The sequence below is a fragment of the Pelodiscus sinensis genome, chromosome 14 (assembly GCF_049634645.1).
Source record: "Pelodiscus sinensis isolate JC-2024 chromosome 14, ASM4963464v1, whole genome shotgun sequence".
NCBI lineage: Eukaryota > Metazoa > Chordata > Testudines > Trionychidae > Pelodiscus > Pelodiscus sinensis.
Genome location: NC_134724.1, coordinates 7057864 through 7071253, shown reverse-complemented (window position 1 = coordinate 7071253; position 13390 = coordinate 7057864). Strand labels below are relative to the sequence as shown.

The following is a 13390-nucleotide window of genomic DNA, read 5'->3' as shown; positions in this document are numbered from 1 at the left end:
GGAGGTGGGGAGAGTGTGAAGCCTCCTGGCCCTGCCCCCTTCCAGGTTAGGCCCCGCCCCTTCTGGCCCAAAATTATTGCCCACCCCTGGTCAAAACCCACTTCCTCAGATGAGCAAGTGAGTTTTGCCCATTAAAGCTTTTACTATATTAGTCTATAACGTAAGAAAAACCCAAGTAGTCCTGTAGCACTTTAAAAACTAACACTGCTACACCTCTGAGTCTTTTAAATTTCAAGGGTGAGTTAAAGAAAAGGCAACTGAGAAAAGAGAATGTATTTTGAATAAACACACAGAAGAGGATATTTAATCAATTTTAGGTCCACAGAGCATAAATTGTCACAATAAAGCCAGTAGAGAAAGGAATTGGTGTTTTATTGGACTTCATTTACAGTATAAAATTTGCACTGGAAATTTCAAACACACCAATAGAGTGTCCAGAAAGCCCCAAGCTAACAAAAACCCATTTTTTAAAAGGAGTAATGCTGTTAACATAACACTATGTCAACATAGAAATGTATTCATAGACAATAATACAATACTAAACATTCTTCAGATCATCTGAAGATACCATTTACGATCCATTGGGAACTGTGTCTTCTTCCATCTCTTCCTCAACTTCCTCTGCAGGTCCTACAAAATGGATTCATTAGAGCTATTTAATACCTGTCAAGACTTTACAGACACTAATCTTCACACCACTCAAATAAGGAAAATAATCTTATATCCTACCTAAAAAGTAGGGATAATGATTTGAAGATCCTCATTTACCTATATTATTGGTTCAATTATTTTACTGAACAGTTGTAATTTATACCCACCATATAATTGATCTTGTCACTACCTAGTCTGATATGCATCTTGCTTTATTCCCACTGAGAAACTTCCCATAGACTATATTTTCCAGTGTCTGAAAAATATCAGATTACCCGATATCTTTATGATCAGCAAACTGACCCAAAAAATGAAGCTTCTGAGTTTGAGGTTATCAAATTTTATCCAAGCAATGTTAGTCAAATTCAACTACACTTCACAAGTATTACATCTAAAAGGGTTTAATTTGGATTAAGATTCCTGCATCTTTCACTGAGTCTACGAGTGCCTCTTTCTGATTTGTGCACCATGAAATATCTACCCCTTTTTACATACTTTAACTTTCTGGAAATAGAATAATTTTGATTAACCCTCTCCAGCTACATAACCCATCCACCACAAGCCACTGACTGAGATTCATGCAAAGTTCTAAAAAATTAGGCTTTTGATTAATATTGTTTTAATGACTGAGTCACTCTGTGACAAACAGAAAAGTAACAAAAGCATATGATTACCTGTTTTTCGTTCTCTGCCAGGTATCTGACCAGACTGCAACAAACCCTTGAGTCTCTCCACTTCAGCCAGGGTCGTAGCATTTGCAATGGCATTCTAGAACGGGAAGAACAAATTGATCAATAGTCAATGTTAATAAGCTGCTGTGATTAATATATAAAGAACATTTTCATGAACCATCAATTAAAATTGTACTGTTGACAGTAATACTATGTTGACTTGCTTTGTGGCCAAATCTAAACTCAGAACAAAATGTCACTAAAAAAACTAGAAAGACACGCAGTCAATAAAAATCAAAAGATTTCAGAAACCCAAAACGTAAAAAATACAGCATGTAAGTGATCACAACATAATTTTTCCTCTATGTCTTTGGAAAGCTATTAGTAAGCAGTTACCAGTAGGAAGAGTACCTAATGTTACTGAAGCTATGTCTAGACTGCAAAGAAAAGTCAGGAAAAAATACGCAAATTGCGAAGTGCAATTTGCGTATCTTTTTCCGCTTTTCTTTCAGAAGAGGCTTTTCCGAATTTTTCTGTCTACACGGGGCCAAATTTTGCAAAAACCTCCTCTTTCAGCATATCCTTTATGCCTTGTAGAACAAGGTTTACAGGGATGGCAAAAGAACACGTCCGCTTTTCTGAATTTTTTTCCGGAAAAGCAGATGCATTCTTTGGACGCAGCATAGCTTTTCCGGGATACCTCTGTCTAGACATAGCCTGAATTTCTGATCCCAGGCAGCTTCCCTGCTTCTGTTTTCCCTTTACATAGTGTCCTAAAAAGGTTACCTTAATTGCTTCAACATCTCCTGTGGAGGGTCCAGCTTTCTTTTTGTCAGTTGGCAAACCTGCACCTGGATTGAAACTTCAAAGAAAAATAAAGGCAATAATATTAACATCCCTAAGAATGACATCTGCTTCTCTAACTTCCAAAGTTAAAACTTTGGAAGTATTGCATTCAATCAAGTGTAGTATCTTATCTTTGTTAACAAACTGATACAATGAAGAACTGCCTCCTTCAGAAACACCAGCAGGTCAGCTTCCCCACCTCCCACTGTTTTATCTCATGAAGAGAAGCAGACCTTCTGCATTTGATTTAAGCTATTAACTTGGATGTTGCTGAACAGCTGAATGCTGCTGCATGGACTGTAAACAAGTCCCCTTTAAAAAAAAAAAAAAACGTTTCTGAGCAACAGTATTCACCACCATCCAAGATTAGGATGTTTTGAGCCACCATATCTGGTGATGCGCCACCGGAGATATTAAAAACACCCTGGCAACAAGCAGCATTTCAATTTATGCTCTGCTGCTGCACAGGGAAACCCAGGTGGTGTTTCTGAAGGCAAATGCCAGTTTAAATGGGTTATCTTTATCTTACGTTTTTGTTCTCTTGGCAATATCCTTTGCAAGCTGTGCACCCCGTTTGCCCTTGAACATTTTCTCTGCCTCCTGACGCTCCTACAGCGATACCACACACATAAAGTTAATTTCAATAGGAACATCATGTGCATTTTGCATTAGCTTTTTTTCCTTGAAAATAAACAGGCGGAAGTCTCCTTGGGTCAGCAGAAACTGGTGTCTGAACACTAGAATTAGAAGCACTTCGACAATAAGCTTAAACTCTAAGATACTTCCCAGAGGAAGATCTTCCCCACCTTTTCGTTGTCAAATGGCGAGCAGGTTTGTATTAAGATTTCCTATTTCTTACACTAAAGATCTGCTGTTTTACTCAAGACACCGAAAAAGGGGGCAGAGAAGAGAGAAACTGTACTTAGAAAATCAAAAGAAAGCAGTAAACTGATGAAGTGAAAGGTATCCCAAAATATGTATTTCATTAGACACTAGTTTTGATGTAAATGCATCTTACAAACATTGGAAGATTAGGGGGATGGAATAGATTGCACCACCATTACATTTCAATCAAATAAAACAAGAGCAAATGTCTAACTCAAAGATCCTAATTGTACAGAGACTAGAAAAAAGACCACTTACTTTTAGTTTCACTTTCTGGAAATCCAAGACTCTTATTTGTGGGACTTTGTGGATTACATATAATCTGTAATGCTTCTTATTTGTTACAGGGTTCCTTAAAACACTATGAAGTAAAGAAAGGTTTTAAAGATCTCTCAATACAAGACACTGCTTCTTTAAAAGTTTAATATGCAAGAACTTCTTTACAACACCACACTAACTAAATGCAGTAACACTGCTCTCGATTTCTATCGAAGAGTGAGTTTTTTCGTAGAATCTAGTTTACCAACTCAGTGTATTTTACTATAGAAGATTTTAGCACAGAACTTACACACTTCTCAAAACGAAGAGAGAAATATTTAGTCGTCATATTTCTACAATAAACAAAAATCTAAACTTTATTTTTTAATTCTGGCTCGTGATCTTTATTTGATCTTCTGGCTTGATGTAATTCCCTCTTCTGAACAACATGAGATTTACATTTAATCTAGAGTATTTTGCAACAATAGATCTCAACCTTTAATTCTGAGAAGGTAAAATATACAAGAGATGCATATGAATGCTTACACAGTACTTTGTAAACATAGTGACTGCCCCTGCCTGCCCCTCCTTTAATTGGTTAACTGGATAAACATTACGTTTAACGGATTAACCAATTAAACGGGATTTTACATCCTTAGTAAGCATAATAGGAAGAATAGTTATACAAATTAAAAAGATCTGTTAATACATATTAAGATTCCATACCTTAGATAAGTCAATGATTTAATCGTTGCCAAAGGATCCAGTTCACCCTGAATAACAGAAACAGGGTAAATAAAACAGACTATAACAGGGTTCAAACAGGAACTAGATCGATTCATGGAGGATAGGCACATCAATAGCTACTAGCCAGGGTAGGCAAGGAGATGTCCCTAGCCTCTGTTTGCCAGACACTAGGAATGAGCAACGTGGGATGGATCACTGGATGATTACCTATTATGTTCATTCTCTGAAGCATATGGCATTGGCCATTATCAAAATACAGGATACAGGCAGTCCCCGAGTTACGCGGATCCGACTTATGTCGGATCCGCACTTACGAACCGGGCTTTTCTCGCCCCGGAACTCGCGGGCGGCGGGACCACACAGCCGCACAGTGGTCCCGCCACCGCGTCCTCCGGGGCGAGAAAAGCTGCTCCGGGTGTCCCTGGTCTGCTGGGGGGGGGGGGCAGCTAGTGCGCCCCCCCCCCCCCCCCCAGCAGACCAGGCTTTTGTTGTGGACGCCTGGTGTAGAGCAGCTGGGGTGCTGCCGGGTTGGTCCTGGGGGGACCTACCCGGCAGCGCCCCAGCTGTTCTGTCCCAGGCTCCAGATTCAGCTGCTGTTGAAACTGATCAGCGGCTGATTCCAGGAAGCAGGGGGCAGAGCAACTCTGCCTCGGGCTTCCTGTAGTCAGCCCCTAGTCAGTTTCAGCAGCAGCGGCTGAATCTGGAGCCAGTTCTGACTTACGTATAAATTCAACTTAAGAACAAACCTATAGTCCCTATCTTGTACGTAACCCGGGGACTGCCTGTACTGGCTTTTCTGGATGGACGTCTGGTCTGACCCAGTATAGCTGTTATGTTCTAACTTAACGGGAGCTCAAAACTTGTTATTGGAAGGTCATTAGCCTCTAGAGCAGGGGCGAAGAACCTTTTTGGGGTGGGGAGGGTCATTGACCCACAGAAAAATCAGCTGGGGGTTGCACACAAATGAGAAGCAAACAAACAAAAACAACCCTCACTGACATGGCTCCCGGCTGAGAAGGAGAAAGACATCCCCCCACATTCCCCTCACACACCAGACCATAGGAGGGCCCAGTCTAGTAGATTTTGTGTGTCCAGCCCCAGGGTGGGGCAGTGGTGGGACTGGAGCACCAGTGTGGGTTCCCCAATGCTGAGGGGGGCCCTGAGCCTTTGGGGCCAGATCCAAGCAAGCCAGGAGTCACATTCCGCCCCAGGCCTTAGGTTCTCCACTCCTGCTGTAGAGTCTCCAAGCACTCATAAGTAGTGATTAAATAAAAATGGTTGGTAGTATGAGGTTACTATAAAGGATATCTGACTAGAAAAATAATATATAAAGATCATGTTATTTTCAAACTATTTTTTATAGTTGGCCAAATGAAAGACTAACTTATTAGAATGACCTGTAAACATTTTTTCTAGAAATGTAAACAAAGTACTTAATCTCAAATGCTCATGGTGCATAAACATTCATATAAGAGACAATCACTCTTAAATGTTCTGAATATCATTAGGATAAAATACTTTCAAAATAATGGGGGTGGGAAGGAGGTGGAAGAGATGTCAAACAAGTTTTAGCCTTAGGCCGTAAATAGCACATGGAGAAGGATATGCAGATATTAACCCTTCCATACAGGAATTCAAATCTGCCTCAAGTCCCATACCACGGACTAAAATACATCCTTAATTTTACCTGTGTGATGGCAATGGAGCTACACAGGTGTAATAGTAGAGGACAAAATTTAGTTTTAAGAGAGCATAAATACAACTACAGGCAGTCCCCGAGTTACGCGGATCCGACTTATGTCGGATCCGCAGTTACGAACGGGGATTTCTCGCCGCGGAGACTAGAGCAGCGGGATGCCTGGTCCCGCCGCCTGCCTTCTCCGGGGCGAGAAAAACTGCTCCCCGTCTCCCTGGAGCAAAGCGGCGGAGCACCGGGGGCTGGACCCGCGGCCGCTTCCAGATCAGCTGGAAGCGGCGCGGGTCCAGCCGGGTGCTCCGCCGCTTTGTTCAGCGTCTGCAGACCAGGGAGACGCTGAACAAAGCGGCGGAGCACCCGGCTGGACCCGCGCCGCTTCCAGATCAGCTGGAAGCGGCGCGGGTCCGGCCCTGGGTGCTCCGCCGCTCTGTTCAGCGTCTCCCTGGTCTGCAGACCAGGGAGACGCTGAACAAAGCGGCGGAGCACCCGGCTGGACCCGCGCCGCTTCCAGATCAGTTTCAGCAGCAGCTGACTTGGGGATGCCTGGTGTTCTTACCTTGAATCTGTATGTAAGTGGAACTGGTGTCCAGATTCAGCGGCTGTTGAAACTGATCAGTTTCAGCAGCGGCTGATGCCAGTTCCGACTTACATACAGATTCAACTTAAGAACAAATCTACAGTCCCTATCTTGTACGTAACCCGGGGACTGCCTGTATAAGCATTCACTAATGTATAATGCAAACATAGAAACCGAGGAAAAATATAGCAAATGATTTCTAAATAACTAGAAATAAGCCATAAAAAAAAGTTTTACACTGAGCATTTCAAGGTTTCTAATTCACAAAACTGTTTCTTTCACTATGTGTTTAGACCCAGAGCAGTTTTATTTCAAAACAGAGATGTGACCTTTGTGAAAACATCTTATACAGTACTTAAAGTTCCACACCCATTTCACATTTTAAGAGTGTAAGATGTGCATGAGCCTAATCAAAGTGGAAAATTAAAGAAAAATCTGACCTTTTTATAATAGAATAGCATAATAACCAGCTTCAAAAAGGTACTTTCCAATGAAGATCACAGTCCCATAAACAATCCTGTACACACTTAACTTTTATGCATTCAAACACTTCTGTTTACACATTACTGTGTTATATCTTTCCTTGAAACATCTATCAGTAATATCTTATGGTTCATTATGTGTCAAAAATATCCTCTTAAAAAAAAGATAATCTGTGATTAATATGCAAAATGTGAATAAAACTGTTTGAAACAAATCCATGTAACCATAATAATAAAATATAAAAATTGTATGCACATCATTCAAACTGGTTGATCTATTTTTTAGTAGTAACTTACCAGCTCCACAATGCTATTGTTGGTAAGAATGATCTCCTGAAGGTTGGGTAAAGCCTGTTCGAGTCCCTCACCAATCCGACTAAAATTAATATTTAAAAATAATCAGTCTGATTTATGTTGGTAATAAATGTTAATAAAAACCTGCAGACACATTTTAACCCTCAAATGCAATACATGTACAAGGGGTCACTTGGTTTGGGAATCATTCACCTTGCATCAAGTAAAACAGTTTAAATCTTTATTTTGTTCCTGTAATTACCTCTGACTTGTACCCTCACTTACCACTGTCCCAAACTTCCTGATCATGTTTACATTTTTCACTGATCTGAATGTAGGAATGATAAACAAAAAACTACTGAATCTCGGCACACTTGACCAAATCACAAAGCCCAAGCCTTGGTTTTCCTGTCCATAAAATGAGGATAATATTTATTGACGTTATCCAGGATTTAAAAGGATTGGTGCTCATAAAGCACACTGAAAATGAAGCAAACTACAATGGTTCTCCATAACTGTAACATGCTGCATTCTTCCATTAAAACAAATCAATGATCATATGCAGAGCTCGACAATTACGGCAATCTACTCGCCCATGGCGAGTAGATTTTAGCCTGGCACGGCGCTGCAGCACAATCAGCGTATGCGTAGCACGGTCTGCGCATGCGCAGTGCGCCAAACAGGGGCTCGCTGCCACTTGTCAAGCCCTGATCGTATGTAAGTTGCAGAACTGCAATGATACAAGCAAACAGCCAATGCTGAAAGCTTCCACGTGCCACCTACCATATCCTGTTGTTATTCATCAGTAACGTTTTCAGCCTCTTCAGCAGAGGGAACCCATCCAACTTGCGGATCTCATTGTCGGAGAAATCAATGGCATCGAATTGGTCCAAGGTGGCACCCAGGTTCTCAATGACGGGGATTTTGTACCCTGCGGGGAAAGCGTCAGACCAAGGTTAAATAGAGTCGGGGGGGAGGAAAGGGGGCATTGGGGTGGAGTTGGGCCATTCAACAAGGGATGCAGGATTCCCAGGTTAGAAGCAGCATGTGACATCACTGTCTCCCTCATGAATCCAGAGTGAAGCCTCCCTACTTCCCCCACTCTTCCACCCCAGCACAAGCTAGGGATGTCAGCAACTAGTTGAGTATCCAATAAGCAAAAAGCTTATCAGGTAGTCAAGTAGTGATTAGGGATGTTAAATTTAGATTAATTAATTAATTGAATAGTTGATGGGATTTCCATCTACTATTTGATTAGTTTATAAGGGTGCCTTTGCCTTTGAACTGAAGCAAGAGTCCAGTTCAAAAGCGGAAGCCCACCAGGGAGCGCTGGACCAGAGCACTCACCCGCTGGCCCTGCACACACTGCAGCATCTGAGCCATTTCAAAAACAGAATTGCAGCAGAAGTGGTGTGAGCAGAGATTCTACCGTTTCCCGCTGTGCCTCTACCTCACCTGCCCCCCACCCCCCCGCAGAGAATGGTGCTGAGGCAAACTGGCTTCAATTCCCCCCCACTTGCTGCCTCTAGGAGAGGCAGTGGAGGGGGGGGCAGCAAAGTAGGAGCTGGTGTTGGGGGGAGCTGGCTTAAAAGCTGGTTCCTCACAGCACCATCTCTGGGGGGCAGAAACACGGTGGGGAAACAGCACGAGTAGGGACTGAAGGAGTCGCACTCACCCTGGCTCCCACTGCGGCACTTCAGCCTGTGAAATGTAGCAAGAGCCCCATAGCGCCGCAGTGGGAACACAGGGCGAGTGGGGACTGCCTGAGTCCCTATGCACCCAGTGCACCCTGCTGTGTCGTGCCCCGCCTCCCTCCACCCCACTCCACAGCCTCTATGAGAACCAGGGCCGTTCACCTCCAACAGAGGCTGCTGGATTCAGCACCAGGCAGGCCCGAGCAGTCCCAACTTGTGCTGGTCCGATACTGCGCCTCTGCATTTTAAATGGAGCAACAGCCCAGCAGCTCTTGCCACATTTAACACGCAGAGTTGCAGCACAGGTGGCTCCTGGAGCTGGCACGAGCCAGGACTACTCCGTCTCAGCTGCAGCCGGCTCCCGGTGTGATCCCCGCTGCGGCTCTGCACACCCGCCCTATCGACTAATTGTATCGACTAGGCCAGTGGTTCCCAAACTTTTTGGCATCACGCCCCCCTTTTTGATTTTTGAAAAACCCTCACGCACCCCCTCCAAATAGCAGTAAAACTTGTTGAGGGGGGAAAAAAACTGAACAGGGCAGCAAAACTTGACTGGCGGGGGCGGCTGGGTCACTTCGCACGGCCCCCTGGAATTTCTGCACACACCCCCAGTTTGGGAACCCCTGGACTAGGCCATTAGCCAGGTACCCAAGATGTAAAATTGTCAGCACAAAACCCGCCCCGCTACAACTCCCCCCACATACTCCCGCCCCACACCTGACCCACCCCCCACATACTCCCGCCCCACACACTCCCGTCCCCACCCCACACCTGACCCACCCCCCCACATACTCCCGCCCCACACCTGATCCATCCCCCCACATACTCCCGCTCCCGCCCCACACCTGACCCATCCCCCCACATACTCCCGCCCCCCGCCTGACCCACCCCCCCGTGCCTCCGCCCCACACTCCCGCCCCCCACCTGACCCACCCCCCCACATACTCCCGCCCCCGCCCCACACCTGACCCATCCCCCACATACTCCCGCCCCCGCCCCACACCTGACCCACCCCCCCACATACTCCCGCCCCCGCCCCACACCTGACCCATCCCCCCACATACTCCCGCCCCCGCCCCACACCTGACCCACCCCCCACATACTCCCGCCCCCCGCCTGACCCACCCCCCGTGCCCTCGCCCCACACCTGACCCACCCCCCCACCTGACCCACGCTCCCGCCCCCCCACACACACCCGGCCCACCCCACGCTCGGCCGCGACCCGAGGCCCCTCCCCGGCGCGCGGCTCCCGGGCGGGCCTCACCGCGCAGATCCAGCTCGCGGTCGCGCACGGCGTTGGTGTACTGCGCCGCCTGCTCGATCAGCTCCGCCGTGAGCTTCACCATCCTGCCGCGCGCCCCGCACGCGTCCCGCCGGGCCTACAGCGCCGAGCGAGCCGAGCGCCGAGACCCCGAGCGGCACAGGCCGAGCGGCCGAGCGCCGAGCCTCGGAGCGCCGCCTCTTGGCCCCGCCTCCCGGCGCCATAGCGACGGAGGCGGCTTCCCCCGCCCTTCAGCGAGGAGTTCCCCCCCCCCCCCAGACACACCTGCCCTTCCCCCAGCCACAGGGTCAGCTCCCCCCTTCCACTGCCCATACAGCCAGCTCCCCCTGCACTCTGTGGGGCAGGTGCATAGAAGGGCAGTAGTGGGGGCAAAAGATCGATCTGGCTTCAAGATTAAACTAGATATCGGCTACGTCTACACGGGCATGATTTTCCGAAAATGCTTTTAATGGAAAAGTTTTCCGTTAAAAGCATTTTTGGAAAAATCGCGTCTAGATTGGCAGGATGCTTTTCCGCAAAAGCACTCAGACTAGATGATCATAATGGTCCCTTCTGACCTTAAAGTCTATGAGGTGCCCCTCGTAAGGCAGGGACACGGGGCTCTGTGGGGGCCCTGGTCAGTGCAAGGTGCTGCTGTGATTAACAGTAGGCGGAAGGAGACGGGAGCTCTGCTCTCTGATTGTAATTTCAAGTCACACCAGTGAAATGTGAGAGCTGGGGAAACACAAGACAGGACTGTGCAGCACTTTAAAGACTCACAAGATGGTTTATTAGGGGATGAGCTTTCGTGGGCCAGACCCACTTCCTCAGATCAAATTGTGGAAGAAAATTGGCATGACCCTATATACCAAAGGATACAATTAAAAAAAAAGTGAACACATATAAAACTGACGCTTCAGATTTAAGAACAGAGGAGGAGCGAGGGGGGAAGGTTTGCCAAAGAATCAATGCACACAAAACAGACAACAATCAGAGCCACAGGGCCATAGCCATAGCGCTCTGCTAATCATGCTCCCTGCACAGCTCTGCTCTGTATGACTTTCCCTGAAAGCCGTCTGAGCTGGTTCTGTCAATCAGGCTTTCTGCAGAAGTAGTGCCTAGGAGGGCCACCTGTAGGCCTGCATCCTGATTAGATTTCCAGAAGTCTTTTTTGGCCCACCACATTCAATACACAGTCATCTGAACTCCTGAGGATGCATTGTGTATTTTTTTGTCAGGTGTCTTTCCTGTAAATGCAACAATGACCAATTTTACAGATGATCTTTAAAATTGGAGGTGTGGAAAATAGGCCAGTCAAGCGAACCAAACTGCAAACGGAGATGGAGAAATGAGCTCAGTGGGGAATACAGGATAGGAGGCAAGATTTTGTCCTGTTAAGTGTAAAGTTTTGTGCTCACAAAGAGGAAATAACCAGTATAGAGACAGGGGCATCTTACATATAAACTCATGGATATAACCAGGTAGCCACACCTAATCCATAAAAGCTACTTTATTTTCCTTCCTTATTTCCTCCCTCCTAAAATCTCACCTCCCTAAATAGCCTTTATTTTTGTAATGTACATAAGAACGGCCGTACTATGTTAGACAAAAGGTCCGTCCAGCCCAGTTTTCTACAGTGGCCAATGCCAGATGCCCCAGAAGGATTGAACAGAACAGGGTATCATCAAGTGATCCCTCCCCGTCACCCATTCCTAGCCTCTGATAAACAGAGTCTAGGGACACTATTCCTACCCATCCTGGTTAATAGGCATTGATGGACCTATTCCATCAAAAGCAGCCCAAATGATGTCAGCAGAAGCCAAGCTGAGGGAGCATGGGGTACAGATCACAGCTAGAGGATCTCTGCATCTTGGGGTCTTCAAAGTATTTGAAGGCTTCAATATCTGAGATATAGGTGAGAGGATTATTCTAGGAGGGGTGGGTGAGATTTTGTGGCCTGCACTGTGTGGGGGGTCAGACTGGATGATCATAGTGGTCCCTTCTGACCTTGGAGTCTATGAGTCTATGAGTCTATGAGTGGATAGATGAGAGCAGAAGGGACAGGTAGTGCGCAGAGCATTTCATTTTGTCAGTGCTGTCTTTGAAGTCCCAATAATTAGTCAATGAAAGCCCAGAAATTCAAGATTCTTGGTCTTTATTTTCGTGGTAGATTCATTACACTGGGGCTTCTTTCAAATAAGATGAACATTCTGATTAAGGACTAATCCAACATATGGTCCCATCCTAAGGCAGCTAGTGATGCTGTCTTTGTGTGGCTCAGTTAGCACTAGCCAGCCCTGTGCTGCAGAGGCAGGGAGGAAGGAAGAGAGCTAGAAGAAGGAATGAGCCTTGAAGAAACAGCAAATTAAAACATCCAGGAGGGAGGGCTGAAAACCCACAGAATCCATCGGGGGAGTTTCACATCATTGGGGAGGTGTGAAAGCTTTGACTGTGGCTAAATTGCAGACATGGAGCTGAGAAGGTTTGGACTCTCCCAACCAGTTACAGGTTTTGCTGTGTGAACTTGGCTAAGTTATGGGCAACAACATGATGAACAATGGCCATCTGGACTGTGTGGCTTAGTTTTTAGGTGTCCAACCTGAGAGTGGCATGAGGGGTTGAGCAGCTGAACCTCTTGTTGACTTCAGTAGAAGTTGTAGATGATCAGCACTTTGTAAAATTATCCTGAAATACAGGACACAGAGTCTTTGTCTACACTGCAGGGTTTTTGCACAAGAAGCTTTTTGTGGAAGAGATCTTCCGCAAAAACTTCTTGTGCAAAAACACATCCACACCTCAAAAGCACACTGCAAAAGCAATGTGCTTTTGCGCAAGAGAGCATCCACACTGCATGGATGATCTGGCACAAGAAAGCTCTGATTGCCATTAACAGAATGGCCACCAGAGCACCCGTGCTTTTTCTGATAGGCTCTTTTTGCTCAAGAAACCTCTGTGGAGCATCCACACGTGCCTTTTGGCACAAGAGCTGTAGCGCAAAAAGGAGTTATTCCTCATGGGGAGAGGAATAACTCTACCGGCAAAAGCCCTCTCTCCTGTCAATGTACTGTATTGTTTTGCGCAAAAACCTTGTAGTGTAGACATAGGGTACGTCTAGACTACCAGGTTTTGTCGACAGAAGTTTTGTCGACAGTATCTGTTGACAAAACTTCTGTCGACAAAGAGCGTCCAGACACATTGAGTTCTGTCGAAAAAGCAAGCTGCTTTGTCGACAGAACCCTGTAGTCTAGACGCAACCCTACAGGCAATAACACCTTCTGTCGACAGAACTCTGTCGACAGAAGGTGTTATGCCTCGTAAAATGAGGTAT

The 13390-nt window shown here is 46.0% G+C and overlaps 1 protein-coding gene across 1 annotated transcript; it reads right to left on the bottom strand.

Annotated features, from left to right (window-relative positions):
• Positions 1-351: 351 nt before the first annotated feature.
• Positions 352-10249, bottom strand: SNRPA1 (small nuclear ribonucleoprotein polypeptide A'). The gene is made up of 9 exons (XM_075896923.1): positions 10066-10249; positions 7891-8038; positions 7111-7189; positions 4038-4084; positions 3312-3414; positions 2698-2777; positions 2109-2184; positions 1326-1419; positions 352-630 (listed from the first exon to the last, which is right to left on the bottom strand). Exons 1-9 carry the CDS (start codon positions 10145-10147, stop codon positions 572-574), a joined length of 768 nt encoding a protein of 255 aa, XP_075753038.1. The 5' UTR covers positions 10148-10249; the 3' UTR covers positions 352-571.
• Positions 10250-13390: the final 3141 nt, after the last annotated feature.